This window comes from Malaclemys terrapin, chromosome 2 (genome assembly GCF_027887155.1).
Source record: "Malaclemys terrapin pileata isolate rMalTer1 chromosome 2, rMalTer1.hap1, whole genome shotgun sequence".
NCBI classification, from domain to species: Eukaryota; Metazoa; Chordata; order Testudines; family Emydidae; genus Malaclemys; species Malaclemys terrapin.
The window spans coordinates 1,139,085-1,164,981 of record NC_071506.1 but is presented as its reverse complement, the minus strand read 5'-3'; the positions used below and the strand labels follow the sequence as shown (position 1 = coordinate 1,164,981).

The 25,897-nt window shown below is 65.6% G+C and overlaps 1 protein-coding gene across 5 annotated transcripts in view; it reads left to right on the top strand.

Annotated features, from left to right (window-relative positions):
* Positions 1-25,897, top strand: part of PLEC (plectin) — a 124,784-nt gene that overhangs the window by 8,312 nt on the left and 90,575 nt on the right. The window contains exon 1 of one of the 5 annotated variants that reach the window (XM_054018945.1): positions 7,267-7,389. The exons of 2 other annotated variants lie outside the window; for them this stretch is intronic. In XM_054018945.1, coding sequence (XP_053874920.1) covers positions 7,299-7,389 — 91 coding nt within the window. In that variant the 5' untranslated portion in view covers positions 7,267-7,298. Of the gene's footprint in view, positions 1-7,266; positions 7,390-12,251; positions 12,318-25,897 lie in introns of those variants that run through there. 2 more of the 5 variants (XM_054018953.1, XM_054018950.1) reach the window with 2 other exon arrangements.

Below are 25,897 nucleotides of genomic sequence, written 5' to 3'. Positions count from 1 at the left end.
TGAAGACCCCGGGCCAGTAAAAGTTCTGTAGCAGCCTCTGCCTGGTGCGCCGGATCCCCTGGTGCCCTGCGAGAGGGATGTCATGGGCCAGGTACAGTAGCTTGTGGCGAAACTTCTGGGGAACCACCAGCTGTCTCCTGATCCCCCACGACTCCACTTCCCCTGGGGAGCCCACTCTCGGTACAGGAACCCCTTCTCCCACAGGAACCTCTCCTTGCATCCTCTCCTCATGGTCTGTACCACACTGAGGTCAGCCAGGCCCCTTAGCTTCCGCAGGGAGGGGTCCTTCTGCAACTCGGCCTGGAACTCGACGGCTGGGGAAGGGATGGGGACCTGCTCCCTCTCGTCGGCTGGGTCGGAAGCCCCAGCCACCCCGCGGCCTGTCCTTGGGTGTTCCCTCCCCACCCGGGAAGGGTTCGGTGCCTCCGGTGGGACATCCTTCCCAAGGTCAGGGCGTAGTGCCCCTCGCCGGCTCTGGCTACGGGTCACGACTAAGGCGGTCTGGGGGCTGCTTGGCCAGTCCTCTAGGTCCCCCCCCATCAACACCTCAGTGGGCAAATGGTGGTGCACTCCCACGTCCTTGGGGCCCTCCTTGGCCCCCCATTTCAGGTGTACCCTCGCTACGGGAACCTTGAATGGGGTCCCGCCCACCCCGGTCAGGGTCAGGAAGGTGTTGGGCACCACCCGATCTGGGGCCACCACCTCGGGCCGGGCCAGTGTCACCTCTGCGCCCGTGTCCCAGTATCCATAAACTTTCTTCCCATCCACCTCCAGGGGAACAAGGCACTCGCTCCGCAGGGACAGCCCCGCGCCAACCCTGTAAACGGAGAACTTTGAATCCGGAGCATCTGGCCCCCCAGAGAAGCTAGCCGGGGGCCCTTCTCTCTCTTGAGCAGTTGATAAGCTGCCAGCCCCTCTTGCGTGGGAAGCCTGCCCCTCGTCCGTCTGGGCCTCTACCAAGTTAACCCGGTGCGGGTTCGGTCTGCTCAGTCTGTCCTTGAGCTTGGGGCACTGGGCCCGAACGTGGCCTCTTCGGCCGCAGTAATAGCAGCTCAGGTCCCGTGGGTCCCCTCGAGCCGGTCGGTTGTCCCTGATGCTGGGCATTCCCCGTGGGAGGGGATTCCCCATATTCCCCCTTTGGGAGGTCCCAGGGTGACTCTCTCTCTGCATCGCGGCGGGCCTGTTCCTTTGGGGCTCCTCCCTGCCACCCCCTGACCGGCTCTTTACAAACTCATCAGCCAGCTGCCCGGCGTGTCGCGGGTTCTCTGGCTTTCTGTCCACCAACCACAGCCTCAGGTCGGATGGGCACCGCTCATACAGTTGCTCCAGTACCAGCAGTTTAATCAGGTCCTCCTTCGTCTGGGCCCCACCAGCCCACTTGCTGGCGTATCTTTCCATGCGGACGGCTAGTTGCAGATATGAGATCTCAGGGGTTTTATCTTGACTCCGGAACCTTTCCCGGTACATCTCAGGAGTCAGCCCAAACTCACGTAGCAGGGCCTTTTTGAATAGTTCGTAGTCCCCTTTCTCTGCCTCTCCCAGTTGGCGGTACAATGCCACGGCTTTGGGGTCCAGTAAGGGGGTAAGGACCCGGAGTCTGTCCGTGGGTCTCCCATTCCAGCCAATTCCGCTCCACGGATGCCGAACGTCGCCGGGAGGATCCTCTGCTGGCCGGCGAGCTTCGCCGGGAGGGTCCCCTGCTGGCCGGGGGGGTCACGGCGCCCTCGGTATTTGCTGGGCTCCTCCCCACCCTTCCCCTAGGCATAGGAAGGAGGGGTCTCGGGAAGCCCTCAGCAGCCGGCTGACCACTCCCAGCTGGGACAGACACTGGTGCCTGCGCTGCATTTGCCAGGCTGCTTCCCTGAGACACAGGGATCAGTTCATTCGCGCGATCTTCCGCCTCCAGCTGGGCAATGAGCTGTTCTTTGGTGAGCCTCCCAATGCGCAGCCGCCTCTGCTTGCACAGCTCCACCAGGTCGCTCTTAAGCCGCTTGGCATACATCTTCCTGCTGGCCACTCACCGGCCTGTGTGCTCACAGCTCCCCACAGTTCCCAGGGGGCCCCCTAGTGTGCCAGCCCTTCTCGAGGTCACCGCCTCTCTGCCAGGGTCGAGCTGCAGACTCCTCCGCCCCTGGGACCACTCGCTGCGATCCCCCCGGGGGACCCTGTTACTGCAAAAGTCCTTCTCGCTGGTCACACACTCCCAGGGGTAATAACCGTCTCTCTCCCACTCTTCAGCAGGCCTGGTCCCCGTCAATCCCCCTTCGTTTTACTGCTCCCCAATCACTTACTGCAGGAAGCGCCGTCCACGGGATGCAGTAGATCCCGCCGCTGCCACCAGTTGTTGCGGATTGTGGGGGAGTTAGGGCCCTGCACCCCTCTTCCCGAGATTCACTGCGACTCTCAACCAGCCAGTAAAGCAGAAGGTTTATTTAAGGACAGGAACACAGTCTCAAGCAGAGCGTGTAGGTACGACCAGACCCCCTCAATTAGGTCCCTCTGGGAGGTTCAGGGAGCTTAGACCCCAGCTTGGGGTTCCCTGCGTTGCACCACCCAGCCCCAACCGAAAACTAAACTCAAAACTCCTCCCGCTGCTCCTCTCCTTTGTTCAGTCTCCCGGGCAGAAGGTGTTAATTCTCCCCACCCCCGTTCCTGGCTCAGGTTACAGCTCAGGTAGCTTCCTTCAAGGGAAGTCCCACATCCCCACTGCAACCCCCCTGCAACATTCCCAGGTCAAATCTGCCCTGCTCCCTGCTCCGTCACACTGAGTGCTCCCAGGAGAGACCCAGGAGGTGAAGCCGTGTGAGCTTCTTGCCCTGAAGACAGTCTGCTCCGAGGGAGAGGAGGCTCCCCAAAGTCCTGACTGGCTTTGTGGGGAGCAGTTCCAGAGCATTGCCCAGGGACTCCGTGACAGGTGGAAGGTCCTGGAGAAGCCCCCGGCAGCGGGATGGGGACTGGGAGTCACCCCCCTGGGGTGTGGGCTCATTTCAGACCAGGATGGGCAGAGCCCAGGGACCGGGGCAGAGGGCCCCCAGGCCAGACATGCCCAGGCCCCAGGGACTGACCAGATGGGCCCATGGGGTTTCCTCAGCTTCAGTCAATGTGAGGGCGGAGGTCTCCCTGCAGCCCCCGGCCCCCCAGGATGCCCTTGCACTGGTTGAAGGTGCACCCTGATGCCCATGCGGCCCACAAAGCGTCTGGCCGGCGCCTGGCACAGCTGAGAGCTGCGCTGTGGGGCTCTGGGGACGGGCCGCGCTGCCCCGGGGCTGCGGCTGCTACACGCAGGACAGACGGGCAGTGGGAACAAGTCAGCCAACAGCTCCGCATCCAGACCCCGTGACCCCCGGCCCTGCAGGGGGCACGCCGACCCCCCGCAGCCCACCGGGAGGGCAGAGCCCCCTGCTACAGCCTGGGAGGGGGCGTCTCCAGCCCTGCCCCGTCTGCGGGGGGCGCTGTGGGGATAAGGCCTGAGGCCCGGGACAGGGCCTGGCCCAGCCAAAGCAGCTGGTGACCGCAGAAGCACTGAGTCACCCGGGGTGGGGGCGGAGCTCTAAGGGGGGCTGTGGGAGGGGCTCTGACCGGTAAGGAGGGGACTGGGGGTGGGGCTCTAACCTCTGGGGGGGGCGGAACTGATGGGGGGCGCTCTGAGTGGTAGGGGCGGGGCTGGCACTGGGAGCTGTGGGTGTGTGTGTGTGTGTGGGGGGGCTCTGACCTGTACCCATGTGGGGCTGTGGGGAGAGCCAGGCTGTGACTGGTATGGGTGGGGCTGTGTGGGGCGGGGCTCTGACCAATATGGGGGGCACTGGGGCCTGTGGGGGTGGGGCAAACCTTTTACTGATATGGGGGCACTCGGGACTGTAAGAGGGGCTCTGACCGGGATGGGGGGCACTGGGGGCTGTGGGGGGCGGGGCTCTGACTGGTGTGGGTGTAGGCACTGGGGGCTGTGGGGGGCGGGGCTCTGACTGGTGTGGGTGGGGCACTGGGGGAATGGTGCTTTGACTGGAACTGGGATGGGGCTCTGTGGGGGAGTGGGCCTGTGAGTGGTATGGGCGGGGTGGGGCTCGCGGGGGTGGCTCTGCGTGGTGCAGGCGCTGTGGGGCAGGGGCTATCTCTGGGTGGGCTTGGTGCCTTCGGTTCCGTGGGTGGTTCTGCGTGGTGTGACAGGTTCTGCACCCCAAGTGAGCACTGGAGTGAGGGGGGCTGGGGGGCTCCCTGGTGGGGGGCTTCTTGCCCCGCATCCCAGATGCCCTGGTCCTGGGGGGTTTGCCATCGAGCTCCTGGCAGGGTCTGCCAGTGTCTGCCTAGGTGCTGGGTGAGGCAGCGCAGTGGGGTGGGTTTATCTGTGCTTTCCCCCTGGTGCCCTGCAGTGGGGTGGGGTGGGGGGAGCTTGCTCTGGGCTGCGGTGCATGTGTGGGGGTTGGTTGAGGGGTGAGGGGAGGGGTGTGCTGTGGGGTGGGGGTCTGTGCTGGGAGGTGGGGGCAGGGAGTGCCCAGGGATGTGGTGCATGTGTGGGGGTTGGTGGTGGGGTGAGGGGAGGGGTGTGCTGTGGGGTGGGGGTCTGTGCTGGGGGGCGGGGGTGGGCTGCATGCATCGTGGGGGGAGGGGCAGGGGGTGCTCTGGGCTGTGGTGCATGTGTATGTGCTGTGGGGCGGGGGTCTGTGTTTGGGAGGTGGGGGTGGGGGGTGCCCAGGTGCGTGTGTGTGGGTTGGTGGAGGGGTGTGCTGTGGGGTGGGGGTCTGTGCTGGGGGGTGCCCAGGTGCGTGTGTGTGGGTTGGTGGAGGGGTGTGCTGTGGGGTGGGGGACTGTGCGTGGGGGCGGGGGGTGCCCAGGTGTGTGTGTGGGGGGGTTGGTGGTGAGGGGAGGGGTGCGCCGTGGAGCGGGGGCATGCGCCGTGGGGGGAGGGGCAGGGGGTGATAGCAGCTCAGGCGTGGGACCGATCCGGCTCAGGGCCCGGCGCAGCGACGCCGCAGCGAGGGATTTCCCCAGGGTTGTGGGTGGCACGGACCCTGCGTGGCTGCAGCCTCCCTGCACCAGTCTCCGAGTGCCAGGCAGAGCTGGGTCCCCACCGGCTCCGGCCTGTCCACGCCCCGGTCGGGCAGCATGGCCCTGGACGAGCCCCTCTGCCCTTGAGCAGTGCCCGCAGTGCCGTCCTGTGTGCTGTGCCTGTGGGCAGTGGCCGGCATGTCCCTGGCGGTGAATGAATTCCCTCCGCGCTATTTCTGTCGGGCGCCAGGCTCTGTCCCTCCCTCCTGCTGAGCCCTTCGTACCAGATTGGGTTACCCGAGGCTTTGGGCAGCTAAATTTAGGGCTGATGCTCCCTCCTCCCGTGTGGGGCTCCCGCCTCCACCTGGTTCTCCCAGTGACTCACCAACGTTCCTGGCACAGGGACGGGCACCTGGCCCGTCGGCCTCCCGCTCCTGACTTGGAGCAGCTGCAAATGAGATGCCGTCCCGGAGCCAGATGGGGGCCCGACAGCTCAGAATAGCAGTGAGTCACCCTGCAAATCCCAGCCCGTGGCAGTCACCGGCCTGGGGCGCGGGGGCTCGGCCAGATGCACCTTGCTGCAGAGTCTGCGCACCGACTGCACCGGCCCCCAGCTCTGTGCCCTCGCCGGCCCCCAGCTCTGCCCTCGCTGGCTCCGAGCTCTGCCCTCGCTGGCCGGGTCCCTGGCACAGCTGGGGCAGGCCACGGGTACCTGCCAGGGGTTTTGCTTGTGCATTGGGGGCGCCCAGCGCCCTGGCATGCGGTGGCTGGCGCCATGAGCCCATGCGTGCACACGGGCCGTGGCAGCGAGGCCGGTGCAGGCCCAGGAGCCGGGCAGAGCAGAGGCTGTGTCCTGGCCAGTGGCATCCATGCTGGGGAGTGGGGGTGTCGGGCCCTGCCGTGGGGACGAGGGGAATCTGAGCGCAGGGAGGGGCAGCTGGAAACATGGCAGGGCCGGAGTTCAGAGACGGGGCTTTACAAATCCCCCGGGTCGCCTGGCTGCCGGGGACAAGCCGGGGGTGAATGCGCCGCGTGATAAAAGGACGTGGTCCCTTCCGAAGGAGCCTCACGCGCTCCGTGTGCAGCCCAGCCAGGTCCGGGAGCCGCCGATGGCCAGGGAGCTCGGGGAAAGGGCCGTGCAAGTGGATTCACTGCCACAGGATTCGGCCTGGCTTGGACGCAGCAGGGGAGGAGGAGCAAAGGCATTTCCAGCTATCCTGGCAGAGCTGCGGGGCGGAGGAGGAGCTGGGGGGTCTGTGGGGGGGAGCTGCAGGTGAAGGGCACTGGCTCCTCGGGGGGGTGCAGGCTGCGGGGGTCTGGTGAGCAAAGTGGAGTTGCCATTCGCCCTAGGAGGAAATCGGGAAGGGGGGGCAGACAGACAGAGCCGGATGCTCGGACAGCCACTGAGCGGCAGAGGCTGGGCGATTGGCCCCGAGGTGCGTTCCCGTCCCCCAGCGCTCAGCCGCGGGCGCTCTGGGGCTGCCATGATCTGCGCCGAGAGCTCTGTTCTGCAGGCTCCTGTATCTCCAGCTCGCTGCGACCAGGCCGGCGTGGGGGCGGGGGACACCCACCAGCCTGTGCTGCCCCAAGCCCCCGAGGCCTGTGTTCCGGTGCCAGGATGCTGGGCTTCGTCCTTTGTTCCCGACAGCGCCGTGTCTGTGACTGGCCTGTCCCCAATTCCCTCTGCTGCGTCAGCTGCATGTGTCGTCTGGCTGGGCTGCCCAGCCGCTCTGTGCGTTAGCCGTGGGCGGCCGCGCTGCACCCCCGAGCTGGCTGCATCCAGTGGCTGGGCAGCGGTCGCTAGGCCGGCTCACAGCTCTGGGTGCTCTGGAAGGGCCGTGGGTCCTGGCCTGTCTGGGGCCGGGGGATAATTCCCCATCGGACTCTGTCTGGGCCATCCCCGGCTCGCTGGGCTTGGGGGCGGGGCGGGCTGGATGTCCCGCTGCACCCTGGATGGTGAAGTGGGTCAGAGGTGAGTATGGGGAGCCCTGGCTTGTGCCCCTCCCTCTGAGTGATACGGGGCTCGGCCCTGCTCCCTTCCTGCAGTGTTGTATAGTGGGTGCCGTGCCAGGGCGAGGGGGCTCAGCACCCCCTTTATCCTGGCTTTGCCCCGCAGGGGGCAGGCCGCGTGGGCCGGCTCCTCCCAGCCCTGGAGCCGTGGGCGGCTGTTCCTTTAAGGGGTAGGGCCAGGCCGGCTGGAATGTCAGTCCAGCAGCTGGGCTGGGCTGGGCTGGGCTCTCACGGTCCATGCCTGCCAGCCCCAGCCCCTGCTCGGCACCCATGAGAGACACCAGGAGCTCTCGCTGCGCTGACCCATGGCCGCTTTCAGCCTCGGCAGCCTGCCCCCCAACCCGGAGGAGAAGGACTTTATCCAAGCCTACGAGGAGGTGCGGGAGAGATACAAAGGTACCAGCCCTGCCCCCCGGCTGGCCCCATGGTGCTCCAGGGGGGGCTGGGGCTCCTGTTCCGAGCGCCTGGGCTGGGCCAGGGGAGCGCCCGTGTGCTTGTTCCCATAATAGGGCATACCAGGCACTGCCGGCAGGAGCCCTTCGTCCGGCGCGGGGATCGGCTCTGATGGGACCAGCTGCCAGGGCTGGGGTTCGGGCCCAGGGGCGTCTAGGATGAGCCAGGCAGGGCCGTGGGGGGTGGCTGGAGCCAGGCTCTGGGGCCTGGGCTGATGTGGGAAGGCAGGGCTGCCCCCTCTGATGTGTTCAGGCTGAGCGAGCCGGGGGTGGGCAGGACCCCAGCACCTGCAGCACGCACTGACTTTGGGGGCCCGGGGCCAGACACCGACTGGGCACCAGCTGCCCTGCTGGGCCCACCAGGCCCCATGGCCTCATTCCTGGGCCCAGAGGGCGCCGTGGGGCTGGGGCTGTAAATGCTGGGAAGGCCGGAGCGGCTGTGTCTGGGGCCCAGCTGGGCTCCGGGGTGATGTCTGTGGCACAGGAGCTGGCAGCTGCTGTGGGTTTGGGGTCCAGGTGGATCCATTGGCTTGGAGCGGGGAGTGCACTGCATTAATGCTGGGGGGTGCTGTTCCCCCCGGGGGCCCTATGGAAAAGGGGGTTGGCTCTGATAGCTGCCCCATCCTCCCTCTGAGACGCACCTGCAGCAGGCCCAGGGCAGTTCAGGACACGTCTGTGAGATCCTGTTGCAGGGTCCCCCCCTCCCCCGTGTGTGAGACCCTGCTGTGCCCTCTGCAAGGGTCTGGGAGCAGCGGGGGCAGGGGTATGCGCTGGGGGGACAGGGCCGGGGTGCGTGTGGGGATGGATGGAGGGAGCTCTGGGAGCACGGAGGGGCAGGGGTGTGTGTTGGGGGGACAGGGCCGGGGTGCGTGTGGGGATGGATGGAGGGAGCTCTGGGAGCACGGAGGGGCAAGGGTGTGCGCTGGGGGGACAGGGCCGGGGTGCATGTGGGGATAGATGGAGGGAGCTCTGGTAGCACGGGAGGGCAGGGGTGTGCGCTGGGGGGGACAGGGCCGGGGTGCGTGTGGGGATAGATGGAGGGGGCTCTGGGAGCATGGGGGGGCAGGGGTGTGCGCTGGGGGGACAGGGCCGGGGTGCGTGTGGGGATGGGTGGAGGGGGCTCTGGTAGCACGGGAGGGCAGGGGTGTGCGCTGGGGGGACAGGGCCGGGGTGCGTGTGGGGGCTCTGTGGGAGGGCTGGGGGTTTGGGAACAGAGCTGCGGTGGGGCGGGTGTCAGACGGGCGCGTGCTGGCTGGGATTACAGGCTCTCTGGAGCCCAGGGCTTTGGGCACATGTCAATAGCAATGGAATCTCTGTAGCTATTTAAACTCCTCTGGCTTCCCCTAGAGTCCTCCCCCCCCAGAGTCCTCCCCTTCACCCCCCCCCCCCCCCCCCGCTGGAGTCCGCCCCTCACCCCAGCCCTCCCCTGGACCTCCCCTCCCAGCCCTGTCCAGGTCTCTGGTTCTGAGCCGCCAGGGCCGTCTCCAGGCTTGACAGATGCAGGGGAGCTGGGGGCTGGCTCTGTGCAAGGGCCACCCCCCCGCCCTCCCAGCCAGGCCTGCCCTTGAAGGGGAAATGCATGTGGCCTGGTCTGCCCCTTCGGGAGGCTGACGGGCAGGCTGCTGCCCCCCAACTCTGGGCTGCTGGGGGGGTGCGGAGCACAGCTGGGCATGAGGGTGTGGATGGGCCCCAGGGAGGGGAACTCCTGGAGGTCCCTGGCTGGGCCAGTCCCGGGATGCAGGTGCCGTTCTGCCTAGAGTGTCTGGAATACGTGGGGAGGGGACAGAGCCCGGTGGGACCCTGGCGGGACCCTGGCAGGGGGAGGCGTGTCGCTGTCAGGGGCTGTGGCTTTCCCAGTCCCGGCCGTGCCCGTGCCCTACTCAGCTGCTGTGCCCCCTGTGCCCGCCCATGGGTATGGAGTGTGGCCCCCAGCTGTGTCTGGCCCTGGGGGGCTGCGTCCTCGCCGTGCCCCATCTCTGCCCTATGCGGGAGGGACAGCATGACGCTGCCCGGGGCTGGCGTGTGCCCGGCTCGTGCTGGCCCTGCAGAATGGGCCCTGCCAGCAGGGTGCGGTCTGAGCCCTAGCAGAGCTGTCTTGCCAAGGGGAGCCCTGAGCCCACCACCCCCGGCTGGCTGAGCGGGGGTCCCCTGCAGGGGTGCCGAGCCGGGTGCCGACGTGGCTGGGGCAGCGCTAGGCTGGCTGCTCCTCCCCCCGGCACTGGCCTCCTCGGGGCTGGAGCAGGGGCTGCTGGTCGCAGGTTCAGTCCCCATCCTAGCTCTGTACATTGCTCACACTCAGCTACGGTTTGCTACGCCCGCCTGCCCTGGGGGCACTGCGCTGCCTCGCCGTCCGTCCCGGGCACCCTGCCCTCGGATAACCGGTATCCCCTCTCCGGGTGGGTCCTCGCTGCAGCCCCCCCCCGGGCTCGTGCCTCATGGGCGCTGAGAGGCGCCACTTGGTCTCCTGGTTAAAGTGCTCAGGACTCCTGGGTTCCATGCCTGGCCTGTTGCTGGTCCTGGGGCGGCTCCCTGAGGAGAGGGTGCTGGGGTTGTCACTGCCATTCTGTCTGTGCTTGTGTTCCCGGGTGCTTTGCTTTCCCCCCCTGGGGCCAGCGCGGCCGGTCCCCCCGAGGTGAATTCCCCGGGGCTTGGCTGCTGCTGGAGATCCCTGGCAGGCGGTGAGGGGGCGGTGTGCCGTGGCTGTGTGAGCACGGGGACTGGGGGTAGGTGCTGGGGGGGAGCTGGAGAGGACCATGGGCCATGCTGGCTGGCAGGGTGAGGAGGTGCCGAGCCCAGCCAGGGCCTTGCAGGGGCAGTGACTGCGGGAGTCGATCCTGCCGAGTGGGCTGTGGAAGGGTGCAGGGCCAGGATGGGGGGAATGGCAAGGAGGGGCTGTGGCTAGTTCCCAGCGTGGGCTGAGGCTGGAGCCGCCGGCCTGGCAGCGCCAGCTCCTGAGGCCTCCCAGTCCCCGTTAGGCCTGGTGCACCCCCAGCCTGCAGCCACCGGCCCCGGGGGCAGCTCCACCTCCAGTGCTGACATTGGGGCCAAAGCAGGGCCGAGCTGGGATTCCTCGAGGGAGTCGCCCCCAAAGCTGCTTTGGGACGAAGCTCCGTATCCCCTGCCCTGGCCCAGGGAAGCTGCAGGGTAGGCCTGGCCCTCTGCCCATCCTCTCTCGCCTGCTGCCCTGTGGGCTCCCAGTCCCCCTCTCCCAGCAGGGTGGTGTCAGCACAGTGCTACACCCCACGGCTAGCCCTGGCATGGGGCCGCCTGCTCTGGATTTATTACCCTCCTGCAGGACTAGCACAGAGCTGGCACCGGGCAGGGAGTAGCCTGCCAGGACGCAGAGCCCAGCCCTGCAGCGAGGACAGCGTCTCTGGGCGTGCAGGGCCTGGTCCCCGTGGGACGCTGCGGGACCTGTCGTGTCCATGCATGTGCCCTGAGCATGCATGGGGGGAGGGGCAGGGCCTGTGCCCTGGGTGTGCATGGGGTGGTTGTGGGGGGAGGGGCAGGGCCTCAGGGACCATTCCCCCATGGGTCATGTTCACTGCTCCTCTCTTCCTTGGGGGGCTCCCTGGGACATGCTGCCCACTCTCCAGCCCCCGGGGCCATTGTCAGCCATGCCCGGTGGGGTCTGCCCCTCCCATGGGGCTGTGGAAGCAGCTCCGCATCTCCAGGCAGAGCTGTGGGGCCAGAGCCAGCCTCCCAGGAACCCTGAGCTCAGAGCCCCCTAACTGCCCCGGGTCGGCTCCTGTCCCCTGCTTGGGAGCAAGCAGCTGCCTCCTGCCGGGCCAAGCCCTGGGCCCAGGCTGCCGCCCGGCACAGCAGGACACTGGGCTGGTACGATGGTGGCCACCCTGCGCCTCGCAGTCATGGTGCTGCCCGTGCCCCACATCGCACGCTGGGCGCTGAGCTGCAGACCGCTCTGAGGGTGCTCAGGCGAGCTGGCAACGGAGTCGAGCTCTGCGGGGTCCCCAGAGCCCGAGCCGGCTGCCCCAGTCCAGCCGTGGGTTTCTCTTTGCTGTGCAGATCTACCCTGGCAGGGCGGTGGGCGGGGGGCCAGGCCGGGGCGCTTGGGGCTGACTACGACTGGCCCTTAGAGGGGCCATGAATGTACTGGTGCGGGGCCAGGCCCAGAGCCGGGCAGGGTCTGGCTTCTCCAGCGGGTTGTTCTCAGCGAGAGCCTGGGGGCCTTGGGGCGGGAGGCGTCCTGTGGGGCCAGGCCCCCGTGCGTGCAGGGGGTGCAGGGGACGGGCCCCGTGGGCTCAGCCGGCCCGTGGCACCAGCCATCTCTGGGGCCAGCGCCCGCCCCGTGCCGCCCCTGCCGGGCGTAGGCACCGCGGGCGGCATTTGGAGTTTTCCCCAAACCGAGTGCCCGGGTCGGGGGTCACGGGGAACCCCCCCCCCGTTGCAGGGGCAGTGGGAGGTGCGGGTGCCCTGGTGCAGGGGGTGCGTGGGGGGAGGGGGCGCAGGGGGTGTGGGGGAGGGGCCTGAGGGGGCGTGGGGGGGGCTAAGGTTCCGTCTTGTTCTAAAATCTCATTGTTTGAAGCGGGGGGGGGGGGGGGGGAGGGGCTCGGCCCGGAGTAGATGCGGCGGGGGGGGAGGGGCTCAGCCTGGGGGGAGGGGAGGGGAGGGGAGGGGGCGGCGCGTCCCGCGCTGCCGCAGTAGCCGCGCTCGCAGATCAATGAATGGGCGCAGCCCCGGCCCCGGATTGGTTGGCGCGGGCCCGGGGGGCGGGGCGGGGGGCGGAGCCTGATGGAGCCCCGCCCCCCGGAGCCGGCCCCGCAGAGCCGGGCAGGACCGGGAGGCAGCGGCTGCCCGGACCCGCCATGGCCGCGTCCCGCTGCATCCAGCACGAGATCAGCTCGCTGAAAGGTACCGGCCCGGCGTCCCCCTGCGCCGCTGCAGCTGGCTCTGGGGTGGGCCCTGGGGCTCGGGGGGGCCTGGCCCGGCTGCTCCTCCCGGGGCCTGGGGGGTGCCCCGTGGAGTGGGGCCAGCCCATGCCTCGGTGCCCGGGGGCAGCGGGAGTCCCGGGCGTCGCTCCCTGGGACGGGCCGCGATCCTGTGCCCGCTTCCAACGCCTGCCCCTGCTGGGCCCCTCTGTGCCCGGTGCCGGGGACCCCAGACCAGCTCGCTGTGCTCCACCCCAGAGCCGGCAGGACGCTGACCCCGAGGCTGCTGCACTGCGCCAGAGCCGGGCCCGGCTCCGGGCATAGCCGCGGCTGGCGATTCAGGGCACCTGTCATCGCCCGGGCACCGAGTGGGGCCCAGCCCCAGCCCCGTCCCCCCAGCGCCAAAGGGGCCGTGGGCTGGGCTGGGCTGGGCTGCCGTATCCTGTGGCGATGGTGTTTGCTCATGGCCCCTGCCCAGCTGGCTGGGGGTTGCTTGTTGTCACAGGCTGGGGGGTTTCCTGCGGCTGAGGCTGCAAAGGAAGTTGTGTGGAGCAGGGAACGGGGTGTGGGGTGTGGAGCAGGCTGTGTCAGGGGAACAGCTGTGCGGAGCGGCCCTGTTTGGGGTCTGGGTCTGGGTCTGGCTTGGCCAGGTGTCCCTGTGGAGCCGAGCCGGCCCAGCCTGAGTTCATTAATGGAGTGCCCAACATGGGGACCCCACTCTGACCCAGGCCCCTCTCCTGGGGGCGACTCTCCCCACTGCGCCCCGAGGGGCTGGGGCTCCAGCCGGTGCCTGTCTCAGAGAGGGTGTGGGGGGGGAATGTCTAGACCTGAGCACCCTCTGGCCCCAGTACAGACACCAACTCATCTAGCTGTGTCTAGATAAGGGAGATAGCATCAAGGACTGCGGGTCATTGGGGGGGGGCTGCAGATCAGGATTGAGAGGCACCAGCAGAGCTGTGGGAAGCCCAAGGTTGGGCTAGCAGTGGGCTGTGGTTTGGGATTGAAGGGCACTGGCAGAGCTGGGGGTCAGGGAGCGGAGGGCTAGGATATTGGGGCTGCGGGTGGGGACTGAGGGGCACTGGTAGAGCTGGGGGGACAGGCTGGGATATTGGGGCTGTGGGTCGGGACTGAGGGGCACTGGTAGAGCTGGGGCTCAGGGAGTCCAGGGCTGGGCTTGCAGGCATCCGTGGGTGGGGACTGAGGGGTGTTGGCAGAGCTGGGGGAGGCCGACCAGGGCTGGGCTAGCAGGGGGTGTGGATCGGGATTGAGGGGCACTGGCAGAGTTGCGGGGGGCATGGCTGGGATATCGGGGCTGTGGGTCAGGACTGAGGAGCACTGGAAGGGCTGGGCTAACGGGCTGCAGGTGGGGACTGAGGGGTGTTGGCAGAGGTGGGGGGGCGGGGCTCGGCTAGCAGGGGGCTGTGGGTCGGGACTGAGGGGCACTGCAGGGCCGTGCGGGCTCTGTTATTACATAAACACGCAGGCTTGGCTGGAAACGCACCGGGACCATCATGGGGACTGTACTTGGCACGTTGCAGCCTTCAGGCACTGCCTGGCTGGTAACGATCAGGCCAGGCAGTGGGGAGCGCCCGCCTGTCCCACTGGCTGCCCTGCGCTGGGCATGGTGGGGGCAGATGTGTCTGGGCTCGTCCCTGTCCCAAAGCCCAGCAGATGGGCCCTGCCGGGGAGGGGCCCCAGGGCGAGTCCCTGCGGGGGGCGGGCTGTGTGGCTCAGGGGTTAACGGGCTGGTCCTGGCGCCCCCCACAGGTGAATTTGTGTCAAGCCCCAGCTGCCCTAGGGCAGGCTAGCGGGGCGGGGGGGCAGTGCCGAGGGGAGAAGGGCCTGCGGGGGATCGTGGCTGTCAGGCTGTGGGTCTCAGGGCTGGTTTGCAGCAGGTGCTCCTGCCCCGGGGTGGGCTGGGCTTGGTGCTGGGGGTCTGGGCTGGGCCGAGGGGGCTGGGCCGAGGGGGAGGGGCGTCCGCTTTGTCTGCCTGGTTGATTTACTGTGAGAATAGCCTGAGCCCCCTGCCAGCTCCAGCCCGATGAATAATCTGGCCTCCACTCCCCGCCGCTTCCAGGCCCTTCCTTGGCTCCGGCCACACTGCCCTCCACAAACAGCCGCTTTGTTCCTGGCTCAGCACGGAAAGCCCTGGCGCCCCAGCCGTGCTGACTGCAGCGGTCCCAGGCCCTGGGGCAGGTGGGGGGGAGTGCTCTGGCCAAGAGCCAGGGGTGGTTGCGAACTCTGAAGGGCTTCACGGGGGACCGTCCCATCCCCATTGGGAGCCCGGAACTAGGCTGCAGCTGGCCAGGCCTCTGTCTCCACCACGAAGTCCATCAGCAGGGCCTCTCCTGAGCACAGACTTCCCGGGCTGGAGGCTGCCGCATCGAGGGGCATTGGTAGGGCTGGGGGGAGCCCAGGGTCAGGAGTGAGGGGCATCAGCAGAGCACGTTGCATGGAGGGACTGGGGTACCTGCCAGGGCAAGGATCAGCACTAGAGTGCTCAGCCCCACGGCTGGGGGTGGACGCTGGGTCATTCAGACTAGGCGTGAGCCGTGGATGGTAGCACAGTTCAGTGGGATGGGCGTCTCTGTCAGGGGTCAGACCGGCCAGGGCAGCTTGTGTAACGATGGAGGTTTGTCACAAGACCCACTAGCTCAGCCAGGCGCTAGGGGCTGGTGCAGGGTCACGGGGGGCCGGGGGGGGAATCTTCTGCCTGTGGGACCAAGCGGCTCCAACTAGATGATCATAGTGGTCCTGCTCGGCTTGAACTCTATAAATAAGGGGGAGAGGTGCCATTGGCAGATCTGTGTGTGTGGGCAGCCCGCACCTGGGATTGGGGTTGGGAGTGAGGGGCACAGTCAGAGCTGGGGGGAACCCAGGGCTGGGCTAGCAGGGAGCTGCGGGTCGGGAGTGAGGGGCACCAGCAGAGTTTGGGCAGGGGTAGGGCTGAGCTAGCAGAGGTCCTCTGTTGTCACAGAATCATAGAATATCGGGGTGGGAAGGGACCTCAGGAGGTATCTAGTCCAACCCCCTGCTCAAAGCAGGACCAATTCCCAACTAAATCATCCCAGCCAGGACTTTGTCAAGCCGGGCCTTAAAAACCTCCAAGGAAGGAGACTCCACCACCTCCCTAGGTAACGCATTCCAGTGCTTCACCACCCTCCTAGTGAAATAGTTTTTCCTAATATCCAACCTGGACCTCCCCCACTGCAACTTGAGACCATTGCTCCTTGTTCTGTCATCTGCCTCCACTGAGAACAGCCGAGCTCCATCCTCTTTGGAACCCCCTTTCAGGTAGTTGAAAGCAGCTATCAAATCCCCCCTCATTCTTCTCTTCTGCAGACTAAACAATCCCAGTTCCCTCAGCCTCTCCTCATAAGTCATGTGCTCCAGACCCCTAATCATTTTTGTTGCCCTCCGCTGGACTCTTTCCAATTTTTCCACATCCTTCTTGTGTGGGGCCCCAAACTGGACACAGTATTCCAGATGAGGCCTTACCAATGTCGAATAAAGGGGAACGATCACGTTCCTCGATCTGTTGGCAATGCCCCTACTAATGCAGCCCAATATGCCGTTAGCCTTCTTGGCAACAAGGGCACACTGTTGACTCATATCCAGCTTCTCGTCCACTGTAACCCCTAGGTCATTTTCTGCAGAACTGCTACCTAGCCATTCGGTCCCTAGTCTGTAACAGTGAATGGGATTCTTCCGTCCTAAGTGCAGGACTCTGCACTTGTCCTTGTTGAACCTCATCAGATTTCTTTTGGCCCAATCTTCTAATTTGTCTAGGTCCCTCTGTATGCTATCCCTACCCTCCAGTGTATCTACCACACCTCCCAGTTTAGTGTCATCTGGAAACTTGCTAAGGGTGCAGTCCACGCCATCCTCCAGATCATTAATGAAGATATTGAACAAAACCGGCCCCAGGATCGACCCTTGGGGCACTCCGCTTGGTACCAGCTGCCAACTAGACATGGAGCCATTGATCACTAGCCATTGAGCCCGGCGATCTAGCCAGCTTTCTATCCACCTTATAGTCCATTCATCCAGCCCATACTTCTTTAACTTGCTGGCAAGAATACTGTGGGAGACCGTATCAAAAGCTTTGCTAAAGTCAAGGAATAACACGTCCACTGCTTTCCCCTCATCCACAGAGCCAGTTATCTCCTCATAGAAGGCAATTAGGTTAGTCAGGCACGACTTGCCCTTGGTGAATCCATGCTGACTGTTCCTGATCACTTTCCTCTCCTCTAAGTGCTTCAAAATGGATTCCTTGAGGACCTGCTCCATGATTTTTCCAGGGACTGAGGTGAGGCTGACTGGCCTGTAGTTTCCCGGATCCTCCTTCTTCCCTTTTTTAAAGATGGGCACTACATTAGCCTTTTTCCAGTCATCTGGGACCTCCCCCGATCTCCATGAGTTTTCAAAAATAATGGCTAATGGCTCTGCAATCTCACCCGCCAACTCCTTTAGCACCCTCGGATGCAGCGCATCCGGCCCCATGGACTTGTGCTCGTCCAGCTTTTCTAAATAGTCCCGAACCACTTCTTTCTCAACAGAGGGCTGGTCACCTTCTCCCCATGCTGTACTGCCCAGTGCAGCAGTCTGGGAGCTGACCTTGTTTGTGAAGACAGAGGCAAAAAAAGCATTGAGTACATTGGCTTTTTCCACATCACCTGTCACTAGGTTGCCTCCCCATTCAGTAAGGGGCCCACACTTTCCTTGACCACCTTCTTGTTGCTAACATACCTGAAGAAACCCTTCTTGTTACTCTTAACATCTCTTGCTAACTGCAACTCCAAGTGTGATTTGGCCTTCCTGATTTCACTGCTGCACGCTTGAGCAATTATTTTTATACTCCTCCCTGGTCATTTGTCCAATCTTCCACTTCTTGTAAGCTTCATTTTTGTTTTTAAGACCAGCAAGGATTTCACTGTTAGGCCAAGCTGGTCGGGGGTGTCCCTTGGGGAGTGAGCTGGGGGGGTGGCTGGCCCATTGAAAGGCTGGGGTGGAAGCGGGGGTGGGGGAGTGGGAGCGGGGCAGAGCAGGACTCCTGGCGGGTGAAGGGGGGGGCTGTTTCCTGGTTAGTTTCCCCCCAGGGGTCTCTGGCGCTTGCAGGGTTAATGAGCCGTTTCTCCCCCATTGGCTAAACCCAGCCTCCCTGTGATTCTGGGGGGCGCGTGGCCGGATCCCCCTGGCTCCATGGGGGGGCTGAGGTGCCATGTGTCACGGAGTATTGGGGGACTCAGGGCCCTGCACCCCCGGCTTCCTGCGATTCACCATGACTCTCAGCCAGCCAGTAAAGCAGAAGGTTTATTTGGATGACAGGAATACAGTCCAAGACAGGTCTTGCAGGCACAGACAACAGGGACCCCCTCAGTTAGGTCCATCTTGGGGTCCCCGGGCATTCAAGCCCAGCCCCCCTTGGGAGGTCAGAGCCATCTATGCCCCCCAGCCCTCTCTCCCTGCCTGCTTCCAGCCCTCTGCTTTCAGCGACCCCTCCCACAGCCTTTGTTCAGTTTCCTGGGCTAAGGAGTCGCCTCGCCTTCAACCCCTTCCTGGGTTCTCATGTTACACACTCAGGTATGCGCCCTCGGGCAGATCCCATCCTGCAATGCAGACTATCCCAGAACACTCCCCTGTCAGCATTCACAGACCACCGTGAGAACAGGCCCAGTTAGTCACATCATGCAGGGGTGGAGCTTCATCTGAGCCGCCTAAGCACTGTGTCTGTGCCTCTACCCGGGGCTGGAGGGCATCGCGGCACCCTGCCCGGCGCTCTACTGGCAGGGGAAGGGGATAGGAACCAGGAGTGTCACGTGTCATCCTAAAGATGGGACCGCTAGCAGCGTGGTGACCCCCGCGTCAGGCCGGCGCCGCCGGGGGGAAGGGGCGGCGCGGTGACCCCCGCGTCGGGCCGCCGCCGCCGGGGGGAGGGCCCCCTGCACCCCCTAAGTATTCCTTAGCAGTCTCCCATCCGAGGAGGGATCTGAGCCGACCCTGCTTAGCTTGCGTGTGGTGTGGGAGTCCCAGCTGCAGCTGAGGTGGCTGTTCGGAGGGCGGCAGAGCCAGGCTTCCCTGGGGCTGGGTCCTAGGGGTCTCCGGTTCCCCCGGTGACCGAAAGGCCTGGCTCGCCTGTGAGCGGCCGGTGCAGGGCACCAGGGACGCTGCTGCTGCGTGGGTGGGAGCGGGGGGCTGGGCAGTGTGGTTCTCCAGAGGGGGTGGGAGCGCCAGCGGCCCCTGGGCGCACAGCGAGCGACGGTGCCGTGGGGCAACAGGCAGGGAAAGGCCGAGCGGAGTCAGGGCGGGGGCGCAGGCGGGGGAAAGGCCAGGCGGAGTCGGGTTAGGGTGGCAGGCGGGGGGAAAGGCTGAGCGGAGTCGGGGTGGGGGGCGCAGGCGGGGGAAAGGCCAGGCGGAGTCGGGTTAGGGTGGCAGGCGGGGGGAAAGGCTGAGCGGAGTTGGGGTGGGGGGCGCAGGCGGGGGGAAAGGCCAGGCGGAGTCGGGGCGGGGGGCGCAGGCGGGGGGAAAGGCCAGGCGGAGTCGGGGCGGGGGCGCAGGCGGGGGGAAAGGCCAGGCGGAGTCGGGGCGGGGGCGCAGGCGGGGGGAAAGGCCAGGCGGAGTCGGGGCGGGGGCGCAGGCGGGGGGAAAGGCCGGGCGGAGTCGGGTTAGGGTGGCAGGCGGGGGGAAAGGCCGGGCGGAGTCGGGTTAGGGTGGCAGGCGGGGGGAAAGGCCGGGCGGAGTCGGGGTGGGGGTCGCAGGTGGGGGGAAAGGCCAGGCGGAGTCGGGGCGGGGGCGCAGGCGGGGGGAAAGGCCAGGCGGAGTCGGGGTGGGGGGCGCAGGAGGCGGTTGCCAGATTGCCGGTCCCGGGGCCCATGGCAACTTTCCCGGCTGGTCTCCTGCCTGTCCCGGGCTGTAGAGAAGCGTCCCACCTTGGATGGAAACGTGGGCTGGGGATTGTGCAGCGACGGGCACCCGTCCCTCGTGGGTAGAGATGCAGCCGTTGTCCCAGCTGGCTCTGCCTGGCTCCAGCTCCCAGCCTCAGCTCGCGTTGGCCCTTTCCTCGCTAGCCGGGCGAGCCCCTTAAACATGTGCCTCACGCAGGCGCTTCCAGACTGATGCCGTCGCCCCTTGCTCAGCTCCTGGGCTCTGTCGCTCCCAGGCTGGGTCTGTAACCCACAACCCATCCTCGTCCCCAGGCCGGTGGGCCGAGTCCCAGCAGTAACGTCGCCTCCCTGCTCCTGCTCGGATCCCAGCTCGGTCCCGTGCCCCGGCCGGCCGTGGCGGGGAGGGAGCCCGGGGGTCCCTTGTAGCGCAGGCCATGTGGGTGCTGTGGGTCCCCTGGGGCTGGGAGCCTTAGGAAAAGTGTCACCAAACCCACCCTGGCGAGGGGGCCGTGGGGCGGAGTCTGGCTGGGACCTGGGAGTGGGGGCTGCGCCGCCCAGGCCTCGTGCTCTCTTCTAGGGTGTCCCGCATCACCCCAGTGTCTGAGCAAACTGCACAGCAGCTGTGGGGGGCTCTGGCTGCTCGGCCGTGGGGTGGGGAGAGGGGTTCAGATTTCCTGGCTGACTGTGTGGGGCTCGTGGGATGTGTGTGTCCCTGTCAGTGTTAGGGGAGGAAATTTCTGTTGGGGGGGCAGGTGTCCGCATCGGGATGGCATACGGGGTGTTGGGGGTGGGTCTGTTGGGGGGGAGTCTGTCAGTGAAGGGGGTGTTGTGGGGGGGTCTGTCAGGCGGTGGGGGGGGTCTGTCCGGGGTGTGTGTGGGAGTCAGAGATGGGGTGTGGGGGGGGTCCATCTGCTTGGTGGGGGGGTGTTGGGGAGTGTGGGGGAGTCAGCGATGGGTGGGGTTGGGGGGGTCTGTCTGCCTGTTGGGGGGGACATGGGGGAGTCTGTCAGCGGTAGAGGCCTGGGGAGGTCTGTTGGGGGTCTGTCTGTCGGGAGTAGGGGGGTCCATCTGTCTGGGTCTGTGGTGTGTGTGTGGGGGGGGTCTATCATTCATGCAGTGGAAAAGCCTTTTCCAAGGCGGGCGGTTTGCAGTGTCAGGAGCCGCTCCGCCCCCAGCTGGTCCCGGGTGCCCCTGGGCTCCGGGTTGCCCCTCCACCCCCCGTGCCCCCAGGGGTCAAGCAGCAGTTACCTGCTCCCAGGTGCAGCGTCCCAGGGCGCTGCTGCCCTCTGCTGTCGGTCGCCAGCACTGCAGGCACGTAGCCCTGAGCCCCATAAAATCTAGGGCAGGAGGCTGGAGCTGCCAGTGCATGGGGGGAGCTTGTGGGCCTTGGCCCCCAGCCCTGCCCTGCCTGGGGCCAGCAGGAACCACCCCTGCAGTGACACCCTGGACGATGCAAGCCCCACTCCCCCCTTCAGCTTCCTGTCTGCCCCCTCTTCCCAGCCTGCACTCGGCCCTTCCGTCTTGGCCTGCTCTTCCCCTCCCCCATTTCCCACCTGCTCCCTCCCCCCCCACATCCTGCTGTTCCCTCCTCTGGCACAGACAGGCCCAGGAGTGAAGCCTGTTGGTGGTGGAACAAATATTGACCCTGGCAGGCCTGGCTCCTGTGGAGGTGGGGGGGTGGGGGTTGTGTTGTGGGGCTCAGTGCTCTGGGACTGGCAGCCAGCCCATCCGGGCTCCTTAGCGTGCAGGACCCAGCCCCGGGCAGAGACCCCGAAAGGCAGCTGCTTTGCCCCTCCCCCGGGCACCGTGGCTCTGTCTGGCTTTCCCAGGCTGTGACGAATGGGGCTTGGCTGCAGGGCCGGGGCAGGTGCTCGGGGGGCCGGGGCGAGCCAGGCATGCGCGAGACCTCGGCTAGGTTCAGCTGACAGGCTCTGGGGACGGTAAATGTCCCTGGCTGGCTGCAGTCCTCCCTGTGGCGCTGGCAGGGTGCTGGGCTCAGAGCCTGGGACCCGCGGGCGCTTGTGGCTGTGTGCCCGGGGGGCAGCAGAGCGCCTGGCTCCGTCCCCATGGCCGCCCCGGGCAGGCATGTGCCCAGCTGGGGGCGGCTGCTCCCGGAGCCCCGTGCCCCAGTGGGCTCTGCTGTGGGCAGCTCGGGCCCCGACTCCTTTCTCTGGGGCTGTCTGCCGAGCTCTCTGCGGCCTGGGGAAGGACTCGCAGCGCCACACAGTGCAGCCCAGTCAGGGACCGCGGGTTGCCGGGCCCCGTTAACCCCCTGTGGCCGGGCCAAACGGGGGTTCACGGGTCACAGGCTGTGATGAGCCGGAAAAGCAGCGTCTCCGCTCAGGCCAGAGGTTTCAGTGTCTAGCTGAGGTAGTTTCAGAGTAGCAGCCGTGTTAGTCTGTATCCGCAAAAACAACAGGAGTCCTCGTGGCACCTTAGAGACTAACACATTTATTAGAGTATAAGCTTCCGTGGACATATGCATCCGAAGAAGTGGGCTGTAGCCCACGAAAGCTTATGCTCTAATAAACGTGTTAGTCTCTAAGGTGCCACAAGTACTCCTGTTCTTTGAGCTGAGGTGGGAGTTTCTTTGGACGGTGTGCGGGTCCCATTGTGGACAAGGACCGAGAGGTCAGACCTGGCCGTCGCTTTGTGGTGTTTTGTGGCTCGTTATCATTTCCTGTGCCAGTTCATTGGAGAGCTTAGTGACTGTCTGGCTTCACCCGCACAGCTGCTGTTGGGGCACTCGGATAAGGTACACACACCTTGTGACAGGCTGTGTAGGGCCTGGAGAGGTGTGTTGTTGGGAGGTTAATCATCAGAGCCATGGAGAAAGCTCTGCGCCTGGTGACACCTTGAGTTGGTGTGTCCTGGTCTGTGGGGAGCGTGGCCAGGGCGTGGCTTGTTTGAAGGACAGAAGAGGTGGCGGAAGTTTTTCTTTCCGGGTGTGGTCCTGCATAGTCTGGGGGGGTTACTGGGGTAGGTGGGGGGGATCGGTGTGTACAGGTGTGTGGGGGGGTTACTGGGTCTGTAGGGGTAGGTTGGGGGATCGGTGTGTACAGGTGTGTGGGGGGGTTACTGGGTCTGGGGGGGTAGGTGGGGGGATCGGTGTGTACAGATGTGTGGGGGGGTTACTGGGTCTGTGGGGGTAGGTGGGGGGGATCGGTGTGTACAGGTGTGTGTGGGGGTTACTGGGTCTGTGGGGGTAGGTGGGGGGGATCGGTGTGTACAGGTGTGTGTGGGGGTTACTGGGTCTGTAGGGGTAGGTGGGGGGATCGGTGTGTACAGGTGTGTGTGGGGGTTACTGGGTCTGGGGGGGTAGGTGGGGGGATCGGTGTGTACAGGTGTGTGGGGGGGTTACTGGGTCTGGGGGGGTAGGTGGGGGGATCGGTGTGTACAGGTGTGTGGGGGGGTTACTGGGTCTGGGGGGGTAGGTGGGGGGATCGGTGTGTACAGGTGTGTGGGGGGGTTACTGGGTCTGGGGGGGTAGGTGGGGGGATCGGTGTGTACAGGTGTGTGGGGGGGTTACTGGGTCTGTGGGGGTAGGTGGGGGGATCGGTGTGTACAGGTGTGTGGGGGGGTTACTGGGTCTGGGGGGGTAGGTGGGGGGATCGGTGTGTACAGGTGTGTGGGGGGGTTACTGGGTCTGGGGGGGTAGGTGGGGGGATCGGTGTGTACAGGTGTGTGGGGGGGTTACTGGGTCTGGGGGGGTAGGTGGGGGGATCGGTGTGTACAGGTGTGTGTGGGGGTTACTGGGTCTGGGGGGGTAGGTGGGGGGATCGGTGTGTACAGGTGTGTGGGGGGGTTACTGGGTCTGTGGGGGTAGGTGGGGGGATCGGTGTGTACAGGTGTCTGGGGGGGTTACTGGGTCTGTAGGGGTAGGTGGGGGGATCGGTGTGTACAGGTGTGTGTGGGGGTTACTGGGTCTGTGGGGGTAGGTGGGGGGATCGGTGTGTACAGGTGTGTGTGGGGGTTACTGGGTCTGTGGGGGTAGGTGGGGGATGAGTGTGTATAGGTGTCTTGGACGGGGTTTATTGGGTCTGTGTGATGTGACGAACTGGGACTGTTCTTACTGTGGTCTGTGAATGCTGAGTGGGGGGTTTGGCTGGGACCGTCTGCATTGGGGGATGGGAGACTGGCCTTGAGGGAAGACACCTGCAAGACCTGTCTTGGACTGTATTCCTGTCGTCTAAATAAACCACCTGTTTTACTGGCTGGCTGAGAGTCATGATTAATCGCAGGAAGCTGGGGGTGCAGGGCCTTGTGTCACAGCATCCCCGGGCGATGCTCTGAAACTGCTCCCCACAAAGCCAGTCAGGACTTTGGGGAGCCTCCTCTCTCTTGGAGCAGACCGTCTTCAGGGCAAGAAGCTCACACGGCTTCACCTCCTGGGTCTCTCCTGGGAGCATTCAGCATATGCCCCTCCGTGCGCTTCCCACAGCGAGTCCGCCCCGGCAGGGTCCTGGGGAAGCCAGAGGGTCCTGCACGCACCCCAACTCCGCAGTCAGATGTGACTCTTAGCCAGCCACCAACCCACCAGACCCCCTCCCCTCCCAGAGCCGGGGAGTGAACGCAGGAGTCCTGGCTCCCAGCACCCCCACTCACTCCAACCCACCAGCTGCCCTCTCCTCCCAGAGCTGGGAGAGAACCCAGGCATCCTGGTTCTGAGTCCCTACCCAGAGTGCACAGGGATCTCGCTCTGTTCCCAGATGTACAGCAACCCCCCCCCCCCCCCCCCCCCAGCGAGCCCACCTCTGCACTCAGCCGCTCCAGTGCTGCCTTGGCCTCCTCCAGGGTCCTGGAGAGCTCAGCCAGTGTCCTCCCACCGGATCTCCCGGACAGCTGGCGTCTTCGGAGGAACGGGGCGTGGTTATTAGATGACAGGAACACCGTCTAAAACAGAGCCTGTAGGTACAGTGGCGAACAGGACCCCTCGGCCGGGTCCATTCTGGGGTCCCACGAGCCAGACACCCCTGTCTGCCCTCGCTCCCCGTCCCCAGCCAGTTCCAAACTGAACCCCCCCCCCCAGCTCCTCCTTTCTGGCCTTTGTCTCTTTCCCGGGCCAGGAGGTCACCTGATCTCTTTGTTCACCTTTAGCTATTCCCTTGCAAGGGGGGAAGGGCCCCGGCCATTTGTTGCCAGGATACAGAGTGTCGGCCATTTATGCACACGGGAGACTTAAGAAATGCATAAGGGAAACTGAGGCACCCACACAGTATTCAGAGGAAACATTAAGAACAGTCACACTTCGTCACATCTCGTCTCCCCCACACTCTGTGACATGTGGGTAGGTGGGGGGTGGGTGTGTACAGGTGTCTGGGGGGGGGTTACTGGGTCGGGGGGGCAGGTGGGGGGTGGGTGTGTACAGGTGTCTGGGGGGGGGGTTACTGGGTTGGGGGGGCAGGTGACTCCTCTGCTCTGTGCGGCCAGGACTGGTGTAGGCCTGTGTCTCTGCTGCCCGGCTGGTGGGGCTGGAGCCTGGGGTGGGAGGCAGTGCCCTCCCTCAGGGGCTGGTCCCAGTATGGTGCCCCGAGAGGGCTGGGGCCCTGGCAGCTGACCTTCCCTCCCCACCCCACCCCACCCCCTGTGTTGCGTTGCATTGGGTCCGGCCCAGCATTGCTGCGGGAGGGGGTCTGGTGCTGTGAGTGGGGTCTCCACAAAGGGGCGTTCGGGCTGCTCTGCGCAGACGCTGCTCTGCGCAGACTGGGGTGGGGCAGGGGAGATGGGGGTACAGAGCCTTTGCCTTGTGGGACAGGAGGTGCTGGCTCGAGGGCTGGGCCACGTAACCACCCCGGTGACCCGCTGGCTGCTCGCGAGGTGTCTCCCCAGGGCGCTGAGCCGGGCTTGGGGCACTTTGCCCCGTTTGCTCCAGGGCGGCCGGGCGTGTGCTCAGCTGCAGGCGTGGGCAGCGCTCGGTGTAACCCTGCAGGCAGGGAGTGGAGCCTAGCAGCTAGAGCAGGGGCTGGGCACCCGGACTCCTGGGTTCTGTTCCTGGCTCTGGCCTGCGATGTGCTGCTGGGCAGCTCCTGTCCCTGCCCAGTGCCTCAGTTTCCCCTCAGTGCAGTGTTGACTCCTCCAGGGGGCTGTGTAGCTAGTGGGGTGCTGTGAGCACCGGCTGGGGGGCTTGGTCAGTCTGGGACCCCCAGGCCGGGTGCTGTTTCCTGGCTTGTCAGCCCTAGAGAGCAGCTCCTCTCCCACACCAAACATGGGCTGGCATGGAAGTGGTTAAAGCCGGCCAACGCCCTCCTTGCCTGGCCTCCCCGGCAGGGTGCCAGGAATGACAGGGATGTGCCTGCTAGGGGCGGGGCCGGGCAGGGACCAGAGTCGGGCAGGCTGCCCTGGGCGTGGAAATGCAGCCTGGCGTCTCCCATCCAGCCCCCCCTGGCCTCGTGCCCTTGTGCCCAGGCTCTGCCCCTCGCCGCGTGGGGCACTGGCCCCCGGCCGGACCCGTCTGGTCAGTTCGCCTTTGCCGAGTCGTGTGCAGTGGAAAGCAAAGCTCCGGGTGCCGGCCCTCTCCCCCAGCCCCACGCTCCCCTCACCCCGCCCCACTTGTGGGAAACTGGAGGGGAAACTATGATGAAACTCCTGGCCAGAGCAGAGCCGGCAAATCTGGCGGCTTTCTCTCCTTCCCCCTCCCCGTGGTCAGGAGGGTGTGTGATGCCCGGGAGGGGCTGCTGAG